The 15,372-nt window shown below is 43.3% G+C and overlaps 1 protein-coding gene across 2 annotated transcripts in view; it reads right to left on the bottom strand.

Moving 5' to 3' along the window:
- Window positions 1-6,069: 6,069 nt before the first annotated feature.
- LOC139279362 (macrophage scavenger receptor types I and II-like) overlaps window positions 6,070-15,372 on the bottom strand; it is a 45,532-nt gene continuing 36,229 nt past the window's right edge. For both annotated transcript variants that reach the window (XM_070898482.1, XM_070898483.1), the window contains exons 8-9: window positions 10,086-10,277; window positions 6,070-7,200 (exon numbers count right to left, since the gene is read on the bottom strand). In XM_070898482.1, the coding sequence (XP_070754583.1) occupies window positions 7,073-7,200; window positions 10,086-10,277 (320 nt within the window). In that variant the 3' untranslated portion in view covers window positions 6,070-7,072. The remainder of the gene's footprint in view (window positions 7,201-10,085; window positions 10,278-15,372) is intronic.

Here is a 15,372-nt window from a genome sequence, read left to right as displayed (position 1 = left end):
CTCCTGACGACATCCCTGCTTGTGCCCTCCTGTGCAATGTGCAACCAGGCTGCGTTGGTGTACTGGGGAGGTCCCTTCCGCCCATGGGAAGGGAAAAGGACCTCCCTGCGTGCTGTGATTCCCTCCATAAGCAGCTGGAAGAAGCCATGGGAGAACCTGGGTGCAGCCCTGCACCTCTGTGCAGTGTTTGTTAGTTTTTGCAGCACTTCAATGGTGTAGAACACTAACAGCACAATTGTCAAAACCATTGTGGGCATGGTCCCTTTAAGGAAACCAGCTGATGACACGTCATCAAACGGCATCATCAGACTGGCTTCCTCTAATTGGCCGGGAGGCCCGCAGAGTGGTCTTAACAAGCCCAATCATCGGAAGATTCGGGACAGAGAGCAGGCTCGAGTCGAGCGGGGGCTTACCACACAGCACCAACCCCAGCTGCATCGATCCCGCCACGTGTGGTGAAATTGCGGCCATTATGTGGATGTCATGTCCTCAAATGAGAAAAAGTTGGAGCACAATATCAAATGAATGAATGAAGTTTCTTAAGGATGATACCGTAGGTTCAAAACAGGATTGATTAGCTAGTGTGCTCTAATGGTATCAAGTTTCAAAATAATCATACCTTACTTCCAATGAACAGGAATACCTGCCCTAACATGGTAAGATGTATTTAAATGAAGCCCGAAAGACATCATTATCGCTGCTTCTTTGACAGCACCTCTCAAACCCACGGCCTCTACCACCTAGAAGGACAAGGGCACAGGCACATGGGAGCACCATTACTTCCAAGTTCCCCTCCAAGTTACACACCATCCCCACTTGAAAATATATTGCTGTTCCTTCGTTGTCACTGGGTCAAAATCCTGGAACTCCCTCCGTAACAGCACCATGGGAGTACCTTCACCACAAGGCTCACCGCCACCTTCTCAAGGGCAATTAGGGATGGGCAGTAAATGCTGGCCCTGCTGGCGATGCCCACATCCCATGAATGAATAAACAAAAGAGATAGTCATGTCTATACACATCAGGGTTGCTAGGCACTGGGGAAAAAGCAGAAGTAAATTTAAAGAACAGACGTAGGTATTATTCGGCTTGACAGAGTTCTATTTTCCCACCGTTCTTGGAAATGTTTACTGCTTCTTTTTGCTGCTGTCAATTCTGCCATCTGTCTTTCTACCATTTACTGTGGAGCTGGCTTTTCCTCACCATCCCACCCACTTCAGAGAAGGCACAAAAATAATTGTGTGCAATGCAAAAAGAGCAGGATGGATGGAGGGAGCCTATGCTAGTAAGGCTGCAGCAAAGACACATGGCATTCACCCACCCCCAGTATCTCCACACGTGAGGATACAAGCAGAGGCCCCAAGCTTAGTCTGTCCCCATCTGGCCAAGGAGTAGCAGCAATCTGAAGAGGATGTGGAGGACAACCTTTCCTGGCTACAAGGTAGACTTTTCCCACACTGATACAGGAGACCTTCTCTTCACTACCATATCTAGCCACCGCCACATTGTCAAAACCATATCCAAATCTTGCCAAAAAGATTCTGAGCAACTGTAATTGTAATGAAAATCCTGGTGTGTACCTGCATAGTGCTTCTTACCACTGTGCTTCCTGTATGTGCAGTGTGTACTCTTAACCTCAATCTAGTGCTCCTTCTAGGTGGCAGGAGGGTATGGGGTGGTTGGCTACTGTGTGTCAATATGAGCCTCCTAGGATTGAGGTGGCCTCTTTTGTTGCTGCCTGGGCAATCTAACCCTGCCTTCTTCCTGCCACATGTTACAAGCTTTGCAGGGGGCTGTTCAGACTGCTTGCATGTGTGACTATCCTGAAAGCTAGCACCATCATCTGAGCACAATCCTGCCATATCACTAGTCCCCGTATGCTGGCTCGGCATGGTCACTGATCTGGGGGAAAATAGACCTAATGGTCCAGTGCCATCAGTGAGTTCCTAGAAGATACTTTCCCAACCCCAATCTCTTGGAGGCCAGGAGAAAATCTGGGACCTCAGATTTCTTTGGCAGCAGTCTGGCCATCTATGGAATAGGGACAGTCAACCCTTAGGGCCTTGGTCATACAGGCCCCCTTGCTGATGCCCCTGGAAATGCCACCTCTGTATGGGGGACTATAGTACTGCAAAGCCATCCATCAAGGAACCACATATATAGTTAATAGACTCCTGGAAATTGAACTGCTATCTGCTCCAAAGTGTTGGATACCATCCCTCGTGCACATATGTCTGATGTTCTTTCTTTTAAATGTAGGACCTATGAGATCTGGGTCCCCATACTCTTGAGCCAAAGGGTGATGTATCCTAACCTTCTGGCCAGCAACATCTTCCCATTCATGTTCCATCTCCAGCTCTTTCCAGTGCGTCAGCCAGTGCACTTCTCTCTATTTTAATCTTTATTTCTGCTGGATAAAAGGTAAGGAATTGATACTGAATTTGTTCAAGACATTGACGAGGTCACAGTCGAAGGAGTGCAGCAATTCTGGAAACCCCATTCTGGAAAATATATTTGGGCCATGGAAAGGGCATATCAAAGATTGGTTACAAAGATACCAGGAATGAGAGATTATGGTTCTGAATAAAAATTGGAACAAATTGACTTTGTTTTCACTGGAACTGTTAACAGGGATGCAATAGTGATTTTTAGAATAATGGAAGATTTTCTCACTGGTACAAATGCCCTAACAAAACGGGCAGAAGTGAGGATAACACAATTGGGATGGAAGAGCATGCTGGAGATTCAGGTCAGAAAAAGAGACAGTAATAATCAGACTGTTTTAGGATTGGTCCAATCATGAAAGTGATAAAAATGAATTCATGTGATGTCCAGTGAATGGCCCAGAGAAATGCCTGTAAGCTGGTGACCTGGAAGTCGTGGGGAGTGGGGGGTGGGTGGTTAAGGGTTGGGGGGTGGTGGAGGGGAGGCTGGTATGCGTGTCTCATTCTGAGAAATGTAGAAAGCTCCACTCCTGCCTTCAGCAGTAATGCATTATTCCCTCCAACTGATATTAATAACAAGAATCTATTTTTTAATCATAAAGTAAATACCACATGTTCAGGTTACAACTTGTGGTGCTTAGTTAGCGCCAGCTTTTCCATTTGGGCCGCCATGTGACTGTACAATGGACTTCCATATTCATTTCCCGCTCCTTATCCATTTATGTTTTTGGTTTCTCCTTATAACATAAATCACTTTTTTTTTCTTCGAGATTTTACTACATTGATAAACAGTTCTCCAAAACAGCTAACAGTATACTTGCTGATTGATAGGACCATACTGATTTGTTTGAAGCCAATTATCAAAATCTCTAAAGTAGTCACTTATTAACCCCTCATGAGATAAAAAAAATCACTAGAAACTATCCTGGTTTTTTGACTTCTTTTGACTTCATCGACAAATTATACATTTTCTGACCCATTCCCATTAAACTGCTGGCCACCCAAGTTCCCTTCCTGGGCCCCATACTTGCTGGCATCGTAAATGGTTCCCTTTCTTCATGAAATATATTCCTCTTTTTCAAAACCGCCATTATTACCTTCTTCAAAAAAACACACCCTCTGTCCTTGAAAACTACTGCCCCATCTCCAACTATTCTTTCCTCTGCAAAGTCCTTGAATGTGTTGGTGCCTCACAAACCCATGCCCATCTTTCCTGCAATTCCCTGTTTGAATCCCTACAATCAGGCTCCGTCCCGCCCCCACAGCATTGTTATAGGCATAACCAAAGTCATTAACAATATTCTCTGTGGCTGTGACTATGGTCCTCAACCTCTCTGCAGCCTTTGACACGATTGACAACACCATCCTTCTCCAATGCCAGCTCAGTGAGGCTGCTCTCAATTTGTTCCACTCTTATCTACCCAATCATAGGCAGAGCATTTCAATCAATCATTTCTCTACCTGAAGAAGGTAATCTTAGCCGATCTTCTGCTGAAACCCTTATCCACGTTTTTGCCACCTCCAGATTTGACGATTCAAATTCTATCCTGGCTGGCTTCCTCTCACCACCCTCTGTAAACTTTCTCTCATCTAAAACTCTGCATCCTATATCTTATCCCACACCGAATCCTATTCATCCATCACCTCCATTCTTACTGATCTACATTGGCTCCCAGACCCACAAAACCTCAATTTAAAATTCTCATCCTTGTGTTTAAATCCCCCCATAGCCTCTTGTTTCCCTATCTCTGTAACCTTCTCTTGGACTACAACACCCTCACTCCTTCCTATCCCTGTAACCCTCTCCAGCACTACAACACACATCCCCAAACTTGCCATTCTTCTAACTACAGCCTCTTATGCATTACCTCCTCCCTTCAACCCAGCTTTGATGGCCATGTTTTCAGCTGCCTAGGCTCTACACTGGAATTCACACCATAAACCCTTTTGCCTCTCCACCTACCCTCTCCTCCTCTAAGGCCCTTTTTAAAACTCAACTCTTTGATCAAGCTTTTGGTCACCATTCTAAATCTCTTCTTCTTTGGCTCAGCATCTATTTTTTGGATTCCACTTCTCCAAGGTGCTTTTCGTTGTTTTTCTATGTTAAAGATGCAATATAAATACAAGTTGTTTCTTTATACTCGAATTTCAGAAATGTAATAACAACCGATAAGAATGAAGAGAAAAATTAAATAAGAAACCAATTTTTTTTTCTTTTTTTAAAAAGAGAAAGAATGAAACAAAGAGAGAATAACTCACCACATGCTCAGATTTATTCATTGTTTCAGCACCTATGTGGGTATCCCTATCTCAGAGTGTTGCTGCACTGATCAGATCTTTATTAATTGTTAGCTCCAAAGTCGATTACCAGCTACGATCTTCAACATTAGATTCCAATTATTTTATTAAAAATGTCAACTCTGCTCTGGAATGAATCGTGATCCTTGATTCTTTGACTGTCACTGGGAACAGAGTCTTCAGGCTGCGTGATAAACTTGTCTTGTAATGTGGCTACTGAGGTACTTTAGATCCCCAACACTTAAATTAATCCAGACTGACAGGAACCAAAGCGTCTTACTCTTGGGCACTTGCATATCACACGAAGCACAGTTCGTATCATTCATGTTTGCGCCTCCCTCGTTTAGCACACTCAGTCAAAGATTGCCATAGAGTATTAACAACAGCAGTGCATAAAATAAAAAATTAAAATCAATGTACATAAATGCTGTCGTCTTTTTGTATTGGTATGCTGGATCGCTCTTACAATTCTATTCTCAACTTGTATGCCCTTTTAAAATTGGTGTCAATACAAAACATTTGCTTCCGAACCCATGACAGGCTTTAAAAAGAAACAGTCTAGAAATGTTTTCCTACTCAAAAGCTTTATATCCCTGAAAAAGTAACTCGCAGGCTCTAAAACAGGGAAATGTTGAGAATAATTTTCAAATGTTTAGAAGCTGCCTCCTGTTACAGTTTCAGGTTCTTTTGTATTATTTTCTTGATGACAGTTTCTGTAAGCAAGTCACAACTCTTATGATCAGAAATCTGCGGCTTTTGATTTCTGCTTTTGTAGCGTGCATGAACTGGGAATTCTTCAGGATATGTGGAAATATTACACATGAACCATAGGCAAAAACAACTGACCCATATTTATTTCCAAAATTAGGCACATTTATAAAATACAACAAATTAGATTACATGAGGAATAGCATTGATATCAAACATGTCAACAGAGCTCTCACCAATCATTCTCCACAAGATAGAAGTCTCTTAGCCACTCAGAGTAGAACACTGTCTCTAAGCATTGACGCTGTGAATTTTAATAAACCAGCCAACTTGTGTCTCTTGGTTAACAGGATGTAGGCCCGGATATTCTATCCAACACCAAGCCTCGCTCACCCATTACCCCTGTCCTCCTGACCTACCTTAACTCTCAGTACCCCAATGCTGCAAATTTTAAATTCTCATCCTTGTATTTAAATTCCTTCATGGCCTCACCCCTCCCTATCACTGTAACATCCTGCAGCCCTATAATCCCCCCCCCACCCCCACCCAATTCGTCCAACTTTGGCATTTCATTCGCCCTTCACTCCCCCCACTCCACTCCCTTTGTCTCACCATGCTTTCAGCTGCCTAAATCACTTTCTAAACCCTCCCACCTCTTCATCGGCTTCTCCTTTAAAACCCACCTTAAAACCCGACTCTGACTATGTTTATGGTCACCCCTCTTAATATCTCCTCTTTTGGCTCAGCATTTTTTTTGATTAGGCTTCTGTAAAGCACCTTGGATTTATTTTTACCTTAAAGGCACTATACAAATGTAACTTGTTGTTAACTTTAGGATAGTGCATAGCCACTTTCATACCACCACGACAAAACCACATTGAAGTTTGTTATTACACAATGATGTAATTGAAATAAAGAATTCCTGATTTTTTAATTAAGTGGCTGGAACCAATTAGCAGAGTCTCATCCTTTTAACATTTGCATAATACAGATACAATGCACAGAATGCAAAGTTGGCCTGGTATTTACACTGCAAGTTAATTTAAAACTTAATTCAATAAGCTGGTACCCCCAAACCAGCTAGCCCTTTAAAGGAAAACAAACACAATCATCTAATTAACCCTAATTTGCTTGTTTAGAAGAAAAAAACTGTTAGTATTTTTTCTCTACAAAAAACATAAAAATATTATGACCATGACAATTTAGCTTCCACAATAACATCTGCATCAGGAACCTATTCTTTCTGTTTCTCCCTCTCTACCTCTATCTGTCTTTGTTTCTCTCAGTTCTTCTTTAGCCTCAATACAACAGCAACTTGTATTGTATTTTAATTGTACAGTATTTCAATACAGCTACATAACATGGTAGTGTGGGTCTCTCTTTTCATATAACATACATCTAAATGCTGTTTGAAAATAACCACCAACTACCATAAATCTTTGACTTTTATTGGATCTGTTAATTTTGATTAATTCAGGTAAGTGCACTTGACATTTAGTTTTGATATAAAGCATTTCAGGTTATAGTGATCCAGAAGGCACAACATTCTCCTTCATCATGCCCTGGATGTGTAAATTTCATATATAAAAAAAACATTTAATCTGAAGCATAAATCATTATACTTATCTACAAGTCACCCCAGCATCCTCTGAATGTGTACAGTCATTGGGTCCAAGTATTGCTGGGCATTCCCAGATACTGTCCTCTTTGCCAGTACACAATGTTTCGTCCAGCCATATCGGCCCTGCACCTGCAAAAGAAGCACTAGAATAGAATCACAGAGAATGATTCGGCCTGTCGAGCCCGTGCAGCCTCTCTGCAAGAATACTTGAGCCTCGGGAAACCTGGCAGCTGAATGGAGGTGAGAGCAGTTTCGAGGAGAAGGTAAGTGCCTTTACAGCACTGCTTTTGGGCCAAGAGAAGCAGGATGTTCTCCCCCACCCCCAAGATCCCCCACCCCCCTCTCACCCCGCCCCATTAGACTCCCGCTAATACAAAGACCCAGGGGTTGAGGATCAGAGTCGGGATCGGAACACCACCCCCTCACCCCCGGGTCGGGGATCACACCTTCCTGCTCCTGCAGCCTGTTCTGGATTCCTCCCTACCCAACTGGAAGCCAAGCCTGTTCATCAGGCTGATTTCAGGGTGAGGAACCTGGCAAGGAGAAAAGACACACGCTGCAGAGTTAAATCTCCACAGTGTGACCGAATTTCCCCACCCCTACCTACGCAGCCCACCATTGTTAATATCCAGGTTAATGGCTTTGATCTTCCCAATGTTTCATTTAAGGAAATTTTGAAACAACAGCACTGAATATCCGACAAGCAGTGTGACAGCACAGAGGCAGTGGAGGAGTTAAGAGAGGTGGTAGTGAGGTAGAGCTGAGCCAGAAAATAAACTTAAACACAAGGATGAAAATTTTAAATTCAGCAAGGACAGGACTTTGCGAGGGATAGTATGTGGGCAGCAAAGCTTGAGCTGAAATTTACAGTGAGTGGAAGGGGGGAGACCATCCAGCATTGGAGTTGCCGGGTCTGGCGGTGACAAGGACATGGATGACAGTTTCAGCAGAAGATGGGCGAAGGTAGGGGTGGAGGCAGCCAATGTTATGGAGGTGGAAGCTCTGCTCAGGTCGAATATGACTCTGAGGTTGCGAACAATTTGATTCTGCCTGAAGCAATCGCCAGGAAGGGGGTTAGGATCGGTTGGGAAGGCTGCGTAGTTTGTGGCAGGGACCGAAGACAATGGCTTCGCCGTTGCAATGTTTAACTGGATGAAAGTGAGCCTCATCCAAGACTTGATGTCAGACAAGCAGCCTGAAAACACAGAGGCAGTGGAGGGGTTGAGAGAGATGGTGGTAAGGTAGACCTGGCAAGGTAGAGCTGGATGCCATCAGCATACATGTGGAAGCTGACCCCAGATGTGCAGATGATGTCACCAAGGGCAGCTTGCAGATGTAGAAGAGGAGGCGGCCAAGGATAGACCTTTGGCAGATTCCACAGGTGACTGTGGGGCATGGAGAAAAGCCATTGCTGAAAATGCTCTGGCCACAATAAGATAGGTCAGAGTGGAACCAAGAAAGGGCAGCCTCACTGAGCTGGACATCAAGCAAAAGACATTGGAGGATGGTGTAGTCTACTGTGACTGTTGGAAGATCAAGGTAGATAAGGAGCAGCAATGCATCACAGTCATAGTCACAGAGCATGTCATTTGTGGCTTTGGTTAAGGCTATTTTGTTTCGGTGGCAAGGATGGAAATCTGATTGGAGCATTTCAAAATAGAGTCGTGAGAAAGGCAGCTATATAAGGTATTGGTGAGGCCACACCTGGAATACTGCGTGCAGTTCTGGTTTCCATATTTAAGAAAGGATATACTTGCTTTGGAGGCAGTTCAGAGAAGGTTCACTAGGTTGATTTCGGGGATGAGGGGGTTGACTTATGAGGAAAAGTTGAGTAGGTTGGGCCTCTACTCATTGGAATTCAGAAGAATGAGAGGTGATCTTATCAAAACGTATAAGATTATGAGGGGGCTTGACAAGGTGGATGCAGAGAGGATATTTCCACTGATAGGGGAGACTAAAACTAGGGGACATAGTCTTAGAATAAGGGGCCGCCCATTTAAAACAGAGATGAGGAGAAATTTCTTCCCTCAGAAGGTTGTAAATCTGTGGAATTCGCTGCCTCAGAGGGCTGTGGAAGCTGGGACATTGAATACATTTAAGACAGAAATAGACAGTTTCTTAAACGATAAGGGGATAAGGGGTTATGGGGAGCGGGCGGGGAAGTGGACCAGAATCCATGATCGGATCAGCCATGATCGTATTGAATGGCTGAACAGGCTCGAGGGGCCGTATGGCCTACTCCTGTTCCTAGTTGTTATGTTCTTATGTTTACAGATTTGGGAGAATCGTAGAATCATAGAAGTTCATGGCACAGGAGCCATTCAGCCCATCGTGACTGTGCCAGCCAAAAAAGAGCTATTCAGCCTAATCCCATTTTCCAGCTCTAGGTCCGTGGCCCTGTATTACAGCACTTCAAGTATATCAAGTATACTCAGCATATCCAAGTACTTTTTATAAGCGATGAGGGTTTCTGCCTCTACCACCCTTTCAGGCAGTGAGTTCCAGACCCCCACCACCCTCTGGGTGCAAAAGTTTCCCCTCAATTCCCCTTATAGTCCTACTACCAATTACTTTGGCAACAACACATTCAGGGACTTTGGAGAGGAAAGGGAAGTTAGAAGGGGGAAGTTGTTTGCAAAGTCAAAGGGGGTCAAAGGTGGGTTTTTTGAGAAAGGAGCAGATGATGATGGTTTTGAAAGGTAGGGGACAGTACTTGAGGAGAGGGAACCATTTACAATGTTATCTAGCATGGGGACCAGGAAGGAAAATTGGGTGGTCAGCAGTTTACTGAGAATGGGCCCAAGAGATCAGGACACGAGTCTCAATGATTAGATGGGGTCAGATATAGCATGAGGGTAAACAGAGAAAGGTGCGGCTTCAGGTTGTGGCTGGGGGGAACCTGCAGAGAGGTTTCGCTTAGTGGGAAAGGGGAAGGAGGGGGGAACTAGCAGAGGTAACTGAATGAATAACCTTCGTGACATAGAGCCTCAGGATCCGCTATTGCTAGTATTTACCTCTTCCAAATTTAGAATTAGAATGAATGGCAGATGCATCTTGGTATCCAAGCATTTTGCAAACTACTTTTGCATCTTGAAAATCCCACTGATCGTCACAGATTGTTCCCCATTTTCCGGCATGGAGCACTTCCACTCGACCTTCATACCAGCCTCGCCCACTTACCAGCCTCACAGTGCGAGGAGAACTACCTACAGATGAATAACAGAGAATGTGAATAAAACAGCAAACCTAATTTGCACAGACACATGCTAATAATTTTATTTATTGAAATAAAAAAAGTTACTGGCACTGTCTTTGACATTTACCTTTGCACCATCTACTGAGAGCTGCCATTGACGCCCCTTCCCCCATTCAGACAGAGCACAATGTCTGCTTCTTGGAGAAGAGCTGGAGCACTGGAGGGAGCCCACGCTGGTGATGCAGCACCGCAGACAGATGGCACTCACTCGCAGCTCTCCCCATGACCGAATATACAAGAGGAGCTCCGGCCTGCTGAAGATCAGTGCCTCCCGAGGCTCCCCTTTACAACAGAAGCTGTCAGAGTTATGCTGCAAGCAGATCCTCAGCCTATCTCCACTATCGCCCTTACAATGACTATTGAAATCACCATCGCCCTTGACGGTGTTGCTACAGGGTCATTCCACGCTGCTACTGGAGACATTTATAACAATCGCGGATACATTGTTCGCTAGAGCTAACAATTTTGTGGACAACCAGCTCCAACATTATCATTATTATTAATTCTCAGGTTTTGGAAGTTACTGGCAAGGCCTGCATTTATTGCCCATCCCTAATTGCCCTGAGAAGGTGGTGGTGGGCCTACTTGTTAAACTGTTGCAGTCCGTGTGGTGAAGGTGTTTGCACAAAGTTAGGTAGGGTGTTCCAGGGTCTTCACTCAGCAACGATGAAGGAACGACAATATATGTCCATGTCAAGATGATGTATGAATCAGAAGGGATCTTAGAGGTGACGATGTTCCCATGCATCTGCTGCCCTTGTCCTTCTAGGTGGTAGAGGTCACGGGTTTGGCAGGCACTGTCTGACAGAGCACTGCAATTTTACCAAATGGCAGGAATCTTCATAGCCCAAGAGTTATCAATGTGGCCATTTTTGTTCCCTTCATCAAGGGCCCAACAGGAAAGGACACAAATCTCTCAATGTTCAGCTTGGCTGTGCTCACAACTTGTATAAAAATGTTTCTCCTAAATCTTATATTTATGTCCTCAGTCTAGCCCCCTCAACCAGGGATGTAAGGAATACTGTGCGGCCTCCTGGGCATTGATGCAAATTATTTCAAATGCTTTTAACAGAGTGTGAAGACTGATAAACTTTGCAAATTGCACTTCAAAGTATTTTGTTGTATGTGAAGTGCTTTGATTATTCTGGGAGATGTGTTAAGAACATAAGAACATAAGAATTAGGAACAGGAGTAGGCCATCTAGACCCTCGAGCCTGCTCCGCCATTCAATAAGATCATGGCTGATCTGGTCGTGGACTCAGCTCCACTTACCCGCCCTCTCCCCGTAACCCTTAATTCCCTTATTGCTTAAAAATCTATCTATCTTTGACTTGAAAACATTCAATGAGCCAGCCTCAACTGCTTCCTTGGGCAGAGAATTCCACAGATTCACAACCCTCTGGGAGAAGAAATTCTTTCTCAACTCGGTTTTAAATTGGCTCCTCCTTATTTTGAGGCTGTGCCCCCTAGTTCTAGTCTCCCCCACCAATGGAAACAACCTCTCTGCCTCTATCTTGTCTATCCCTTTCATGATTTTAAATGTTTCTATAAGATCACCCCTCATCCTTCTGAACTCCAAGGAGTAAAGACCCAGTCTACTCAATCTATCATCATAAGTTAACCCCCTCATTTCTCGAATCAGCCTAGTGAATCGTCTCTGTACCCCTTCCAAAGCTAGTATATCCTTCCTTAAGTAAGGTGACCAAAACTGCACACAGTACTCCAGGTGCGGCCTTACCAATACCTTATACAGTTGCAGCAACACCTCCCTGCTTTTGTACTCCATCCCTTTCGCAATGAAGGCCAACATTCCATTTGCCTTCCTGATTATCTGCTGCACCTGCAAACTAACCTTTTGGGATTCATGCACAAGGATCCCCAGGTCCCTCTGCACCACAGCATGTTGTAATTTCTCCCCATTCAAATAATATTCCCTTTTACTGTTTTTTTTCCCAAGGTGGATGACCTCACACTTTCCGACATTGTATTCCATCTGCAAAACCTTAGCCCATTCGCTTAACCTATCCAAATCTCCTTGTAGCCTCTCTGAGTCCTCTACACAACCCGCTTTCCCACTAATCTTAGTGTCATCTGCAAATTTTGTTGCACTACACTCTGTCCCCTCCTCTAGGTCATCTATGTATATTGTAAACAGTTGTGGTCCCAGCACTGATCCCTGTGGCACACCACTAACCACTGATTTCCAACTGGAAAAGGACCCATTTATCCCGACTCTCTGCTTTCTGTTCGCCAGCCAATTCTCTATCCATGCTAATACATTTCCTCTGACTCCGCGTACCTTTATCTTCTGCAGTAACCTTTTGTGTGGCACCTTATCGAATGCCTTTTGGAAATCTAAATACACCACATCCATCGGTACACCTCTATCCACCATGCTCGTTATATCCTCAAAGAATTCCAGTAAGTTAGTTAAACATGATTTCCCTTTCATGAATCCATGCTGCGTCTGCTTGATTGCACTATTCCTATCCAGATGTCCCGCTATTTCTTCCTTAATGATAGTTTCAAGCATTTTCCCCACTACAGATGTTAAACTAACCGGCCTATAGTTACCTGTCTTTTGCCTGCCCCCTTTTTTAATCAGAGGCGTTACATTAGCTGCTCTCCAATCCACTGGTACCTCCCCAGAGTCCAGAGAATTTTGGTAGATTATAACAAATGCATCTGCTATAACTTCCGCCATCTCTTTTAATACCCTGAGATGCATTTCATCAGGACCAGGGGACTTGTCTACCTTCAATCCCATTAGTCTGTCCAGCACTACCTCCCTAGTGATAGTGATCATCTCAAGGTCCTCCCTTCCCACATTCGTATGACCAGCAATTTTTGGCATGGTTTTTGTGTCTTCCACTGTGAAGACGGAAGCAAAATAATTGTTTAAGGTCTCAGCCATTTCCACATTTCCCATTATTAAATCCCCCTTTTCATCTTCTAAGGGACCAACATTTACTTTAGTCACTCTTTTCCGTTTTATATATCTGTAAAAGCTTTTACTATCCGTTTTTATGTTTTGCGCAAGTTTACCTTCGTAATCTATCTTCCCTTTCTTTATTGCTTTTTTAGTCATTCTTTGCTGTTGCTTAAAATCTTCCCAATTCTCTAGTTTCCCTCTAACCTTGGCCACCTTATACGCATTGGTCTTTGATTTGATACTTTCCTTTATTTCCTTGGTTATCCACGGCTGGTTATCTCTTCTCTTGCCGCCCTTCTTTTTCACTGGAATATATTTTTGTTACGCATTATGAAAGAGCTCCTTAAAAGTCCTCCATTGTTCCTCAATTGTGCCACCGTTTAGTCCTTGTTTCCAGTCTACTTTAGCCAACTCTACCCTCATCCCACTGTAGTCCCCTTTGTTTAAGCATAGTACTCTCGTTTCTGACACAACTTCCTCATCCTCAATCTGTATTAAAAATTCAACCATATTGTGATCACTCATTCCGAGAGGATCTTTTACGAGGAGATCGTTTATTTTTCCTGTCTCGTTACACAGGACCGGATCCAAAATGGCTTGCTCCCTTGTAGGCTCTGTTACATACTGTTCTAAGAAACAATCCCGTATGCATTCTATGAATGTAAGGCACAATGTAAGTACAAATGTTTTCTTTCTTTTACTTTTTAAACACCATTAGTTATCTGCAATTATTCATTTTAGCCAGTGCCATTTTCCTTGACTTGATTTGATTCAATTTAATTATGCCCCTTTTCTGAGAGGATTTGTATCTAGCCCTTTATCTCAATGTTATTTTAAACACAAACCAGAATTCTGTTGGGAGACAGTTTTGTAGCGCCTTCTGGAGTAATTCATTGAAAATATTTTTTACTTGTCCTCAATTCATATTTTTGCCCCTTGAGGTGCTATTTCCCTGACTGATTTTATTTAAAGCACTTTTGAAAGTTTTAGTGAAAATATCAGATCTATTTTAACACATTTTTTAAATTTAACATTAATGGAAAGCACACACTGAGGTGCTATTAAATAAGTATATCTTGTTAACTTTCTGCAATCCTCAGGCAGTGTTATAGTGACCAACATTAAGCTACATGTCCGTGCAGTGCTCTGCAGGTCCCATGCAGCAGGTGAGCAGCTTTTAACAAGAAACACCGTGCATGCGCAGAATATTGAATAACCCATGCAGCCCGTTAAAGGGATTTTATAGAAACCCATATTGAATCCATTCTAATGCATTTTCAGAAACAAATATTTTCCATGGATAATTCATTTGTTCAGCCTACTACTCAGCAAATCTATTCTTCATGTTGTTGAAGATATATGTTTGTCTAAAGAGGAACAAGAAGCAGCAGAGTTAAGGTGATTGGCAAAAGAACCGGAAGCAACACGAGGAATAACTTTTTTATGCAATGAGTGGTTTGCATTTGGAATGCACTGCCTAATAGGGTGGTGGAAAGAGATTCAATAGTCGCTTTCAAGGGAGAATTGGATACATACTTAAAGGAGAAAAAATTGCAGGGATATGGGGAAAGAGCAGGAGAGCAGGTCTAACTGGGTTGCTCTTCGAAAGAGCTGCCGCAGACTCGATGGGCCGAATGGCCTCCGTCTGTGCTGTACTATTCGATGATATGATCAATTATCACAGCCATGTTTCATGTCAATGGGCACCAAAGTATCACGTGCATGGTGTTGGTTAAGCAGCATCGTGACAGAAATAGTCTATAAATATGTATACCTGGAGTACTTCATACTTCCTGTACTGATCACTCACTGCACCAACTTCAAAAACATGAATTTCAGTCCCAGGAGAATTTGCAACAAACCATAGGACTAAATAAGGTCAGTGTGACCAACAAAAAAAAGAAAGATTTGCATTTATATGGTGGCTTTCACAACCATCGGACGTTCCAAAGCACTTTACAGCCAATTTATTTTTGAAGTGTAGTCACTGTTGTAATGTAGGAAACATGGCAGCCAATTTGCGCACAGTAAGCTCCCACAAACAGCAATGTGATAATGACCGATGATCTATTTTTATTATGTTGATTGAGGGATAAATATTGGCCAGGACACC

This window comes from Pristiophorus japonicus, chromosome 14 (genome assembly GCF_044704955.1).
Source record: "Pristiophorus japonicus isolate sPriJap1 chromosome 14, sPriJap1.hap1, whole genome shotgun sequence".
NCBI classification, from domain to species: Eukaryota; Metazoa; Chordata; class Chondrichthyes; family Pristiophoridae; genus Pristiophorus; species Pristiophorus japonicus.
Note: the sequence above shows the minus strand (reverse complement) of the source record. Positions and strands in the feature narration are given on the sequence as shown.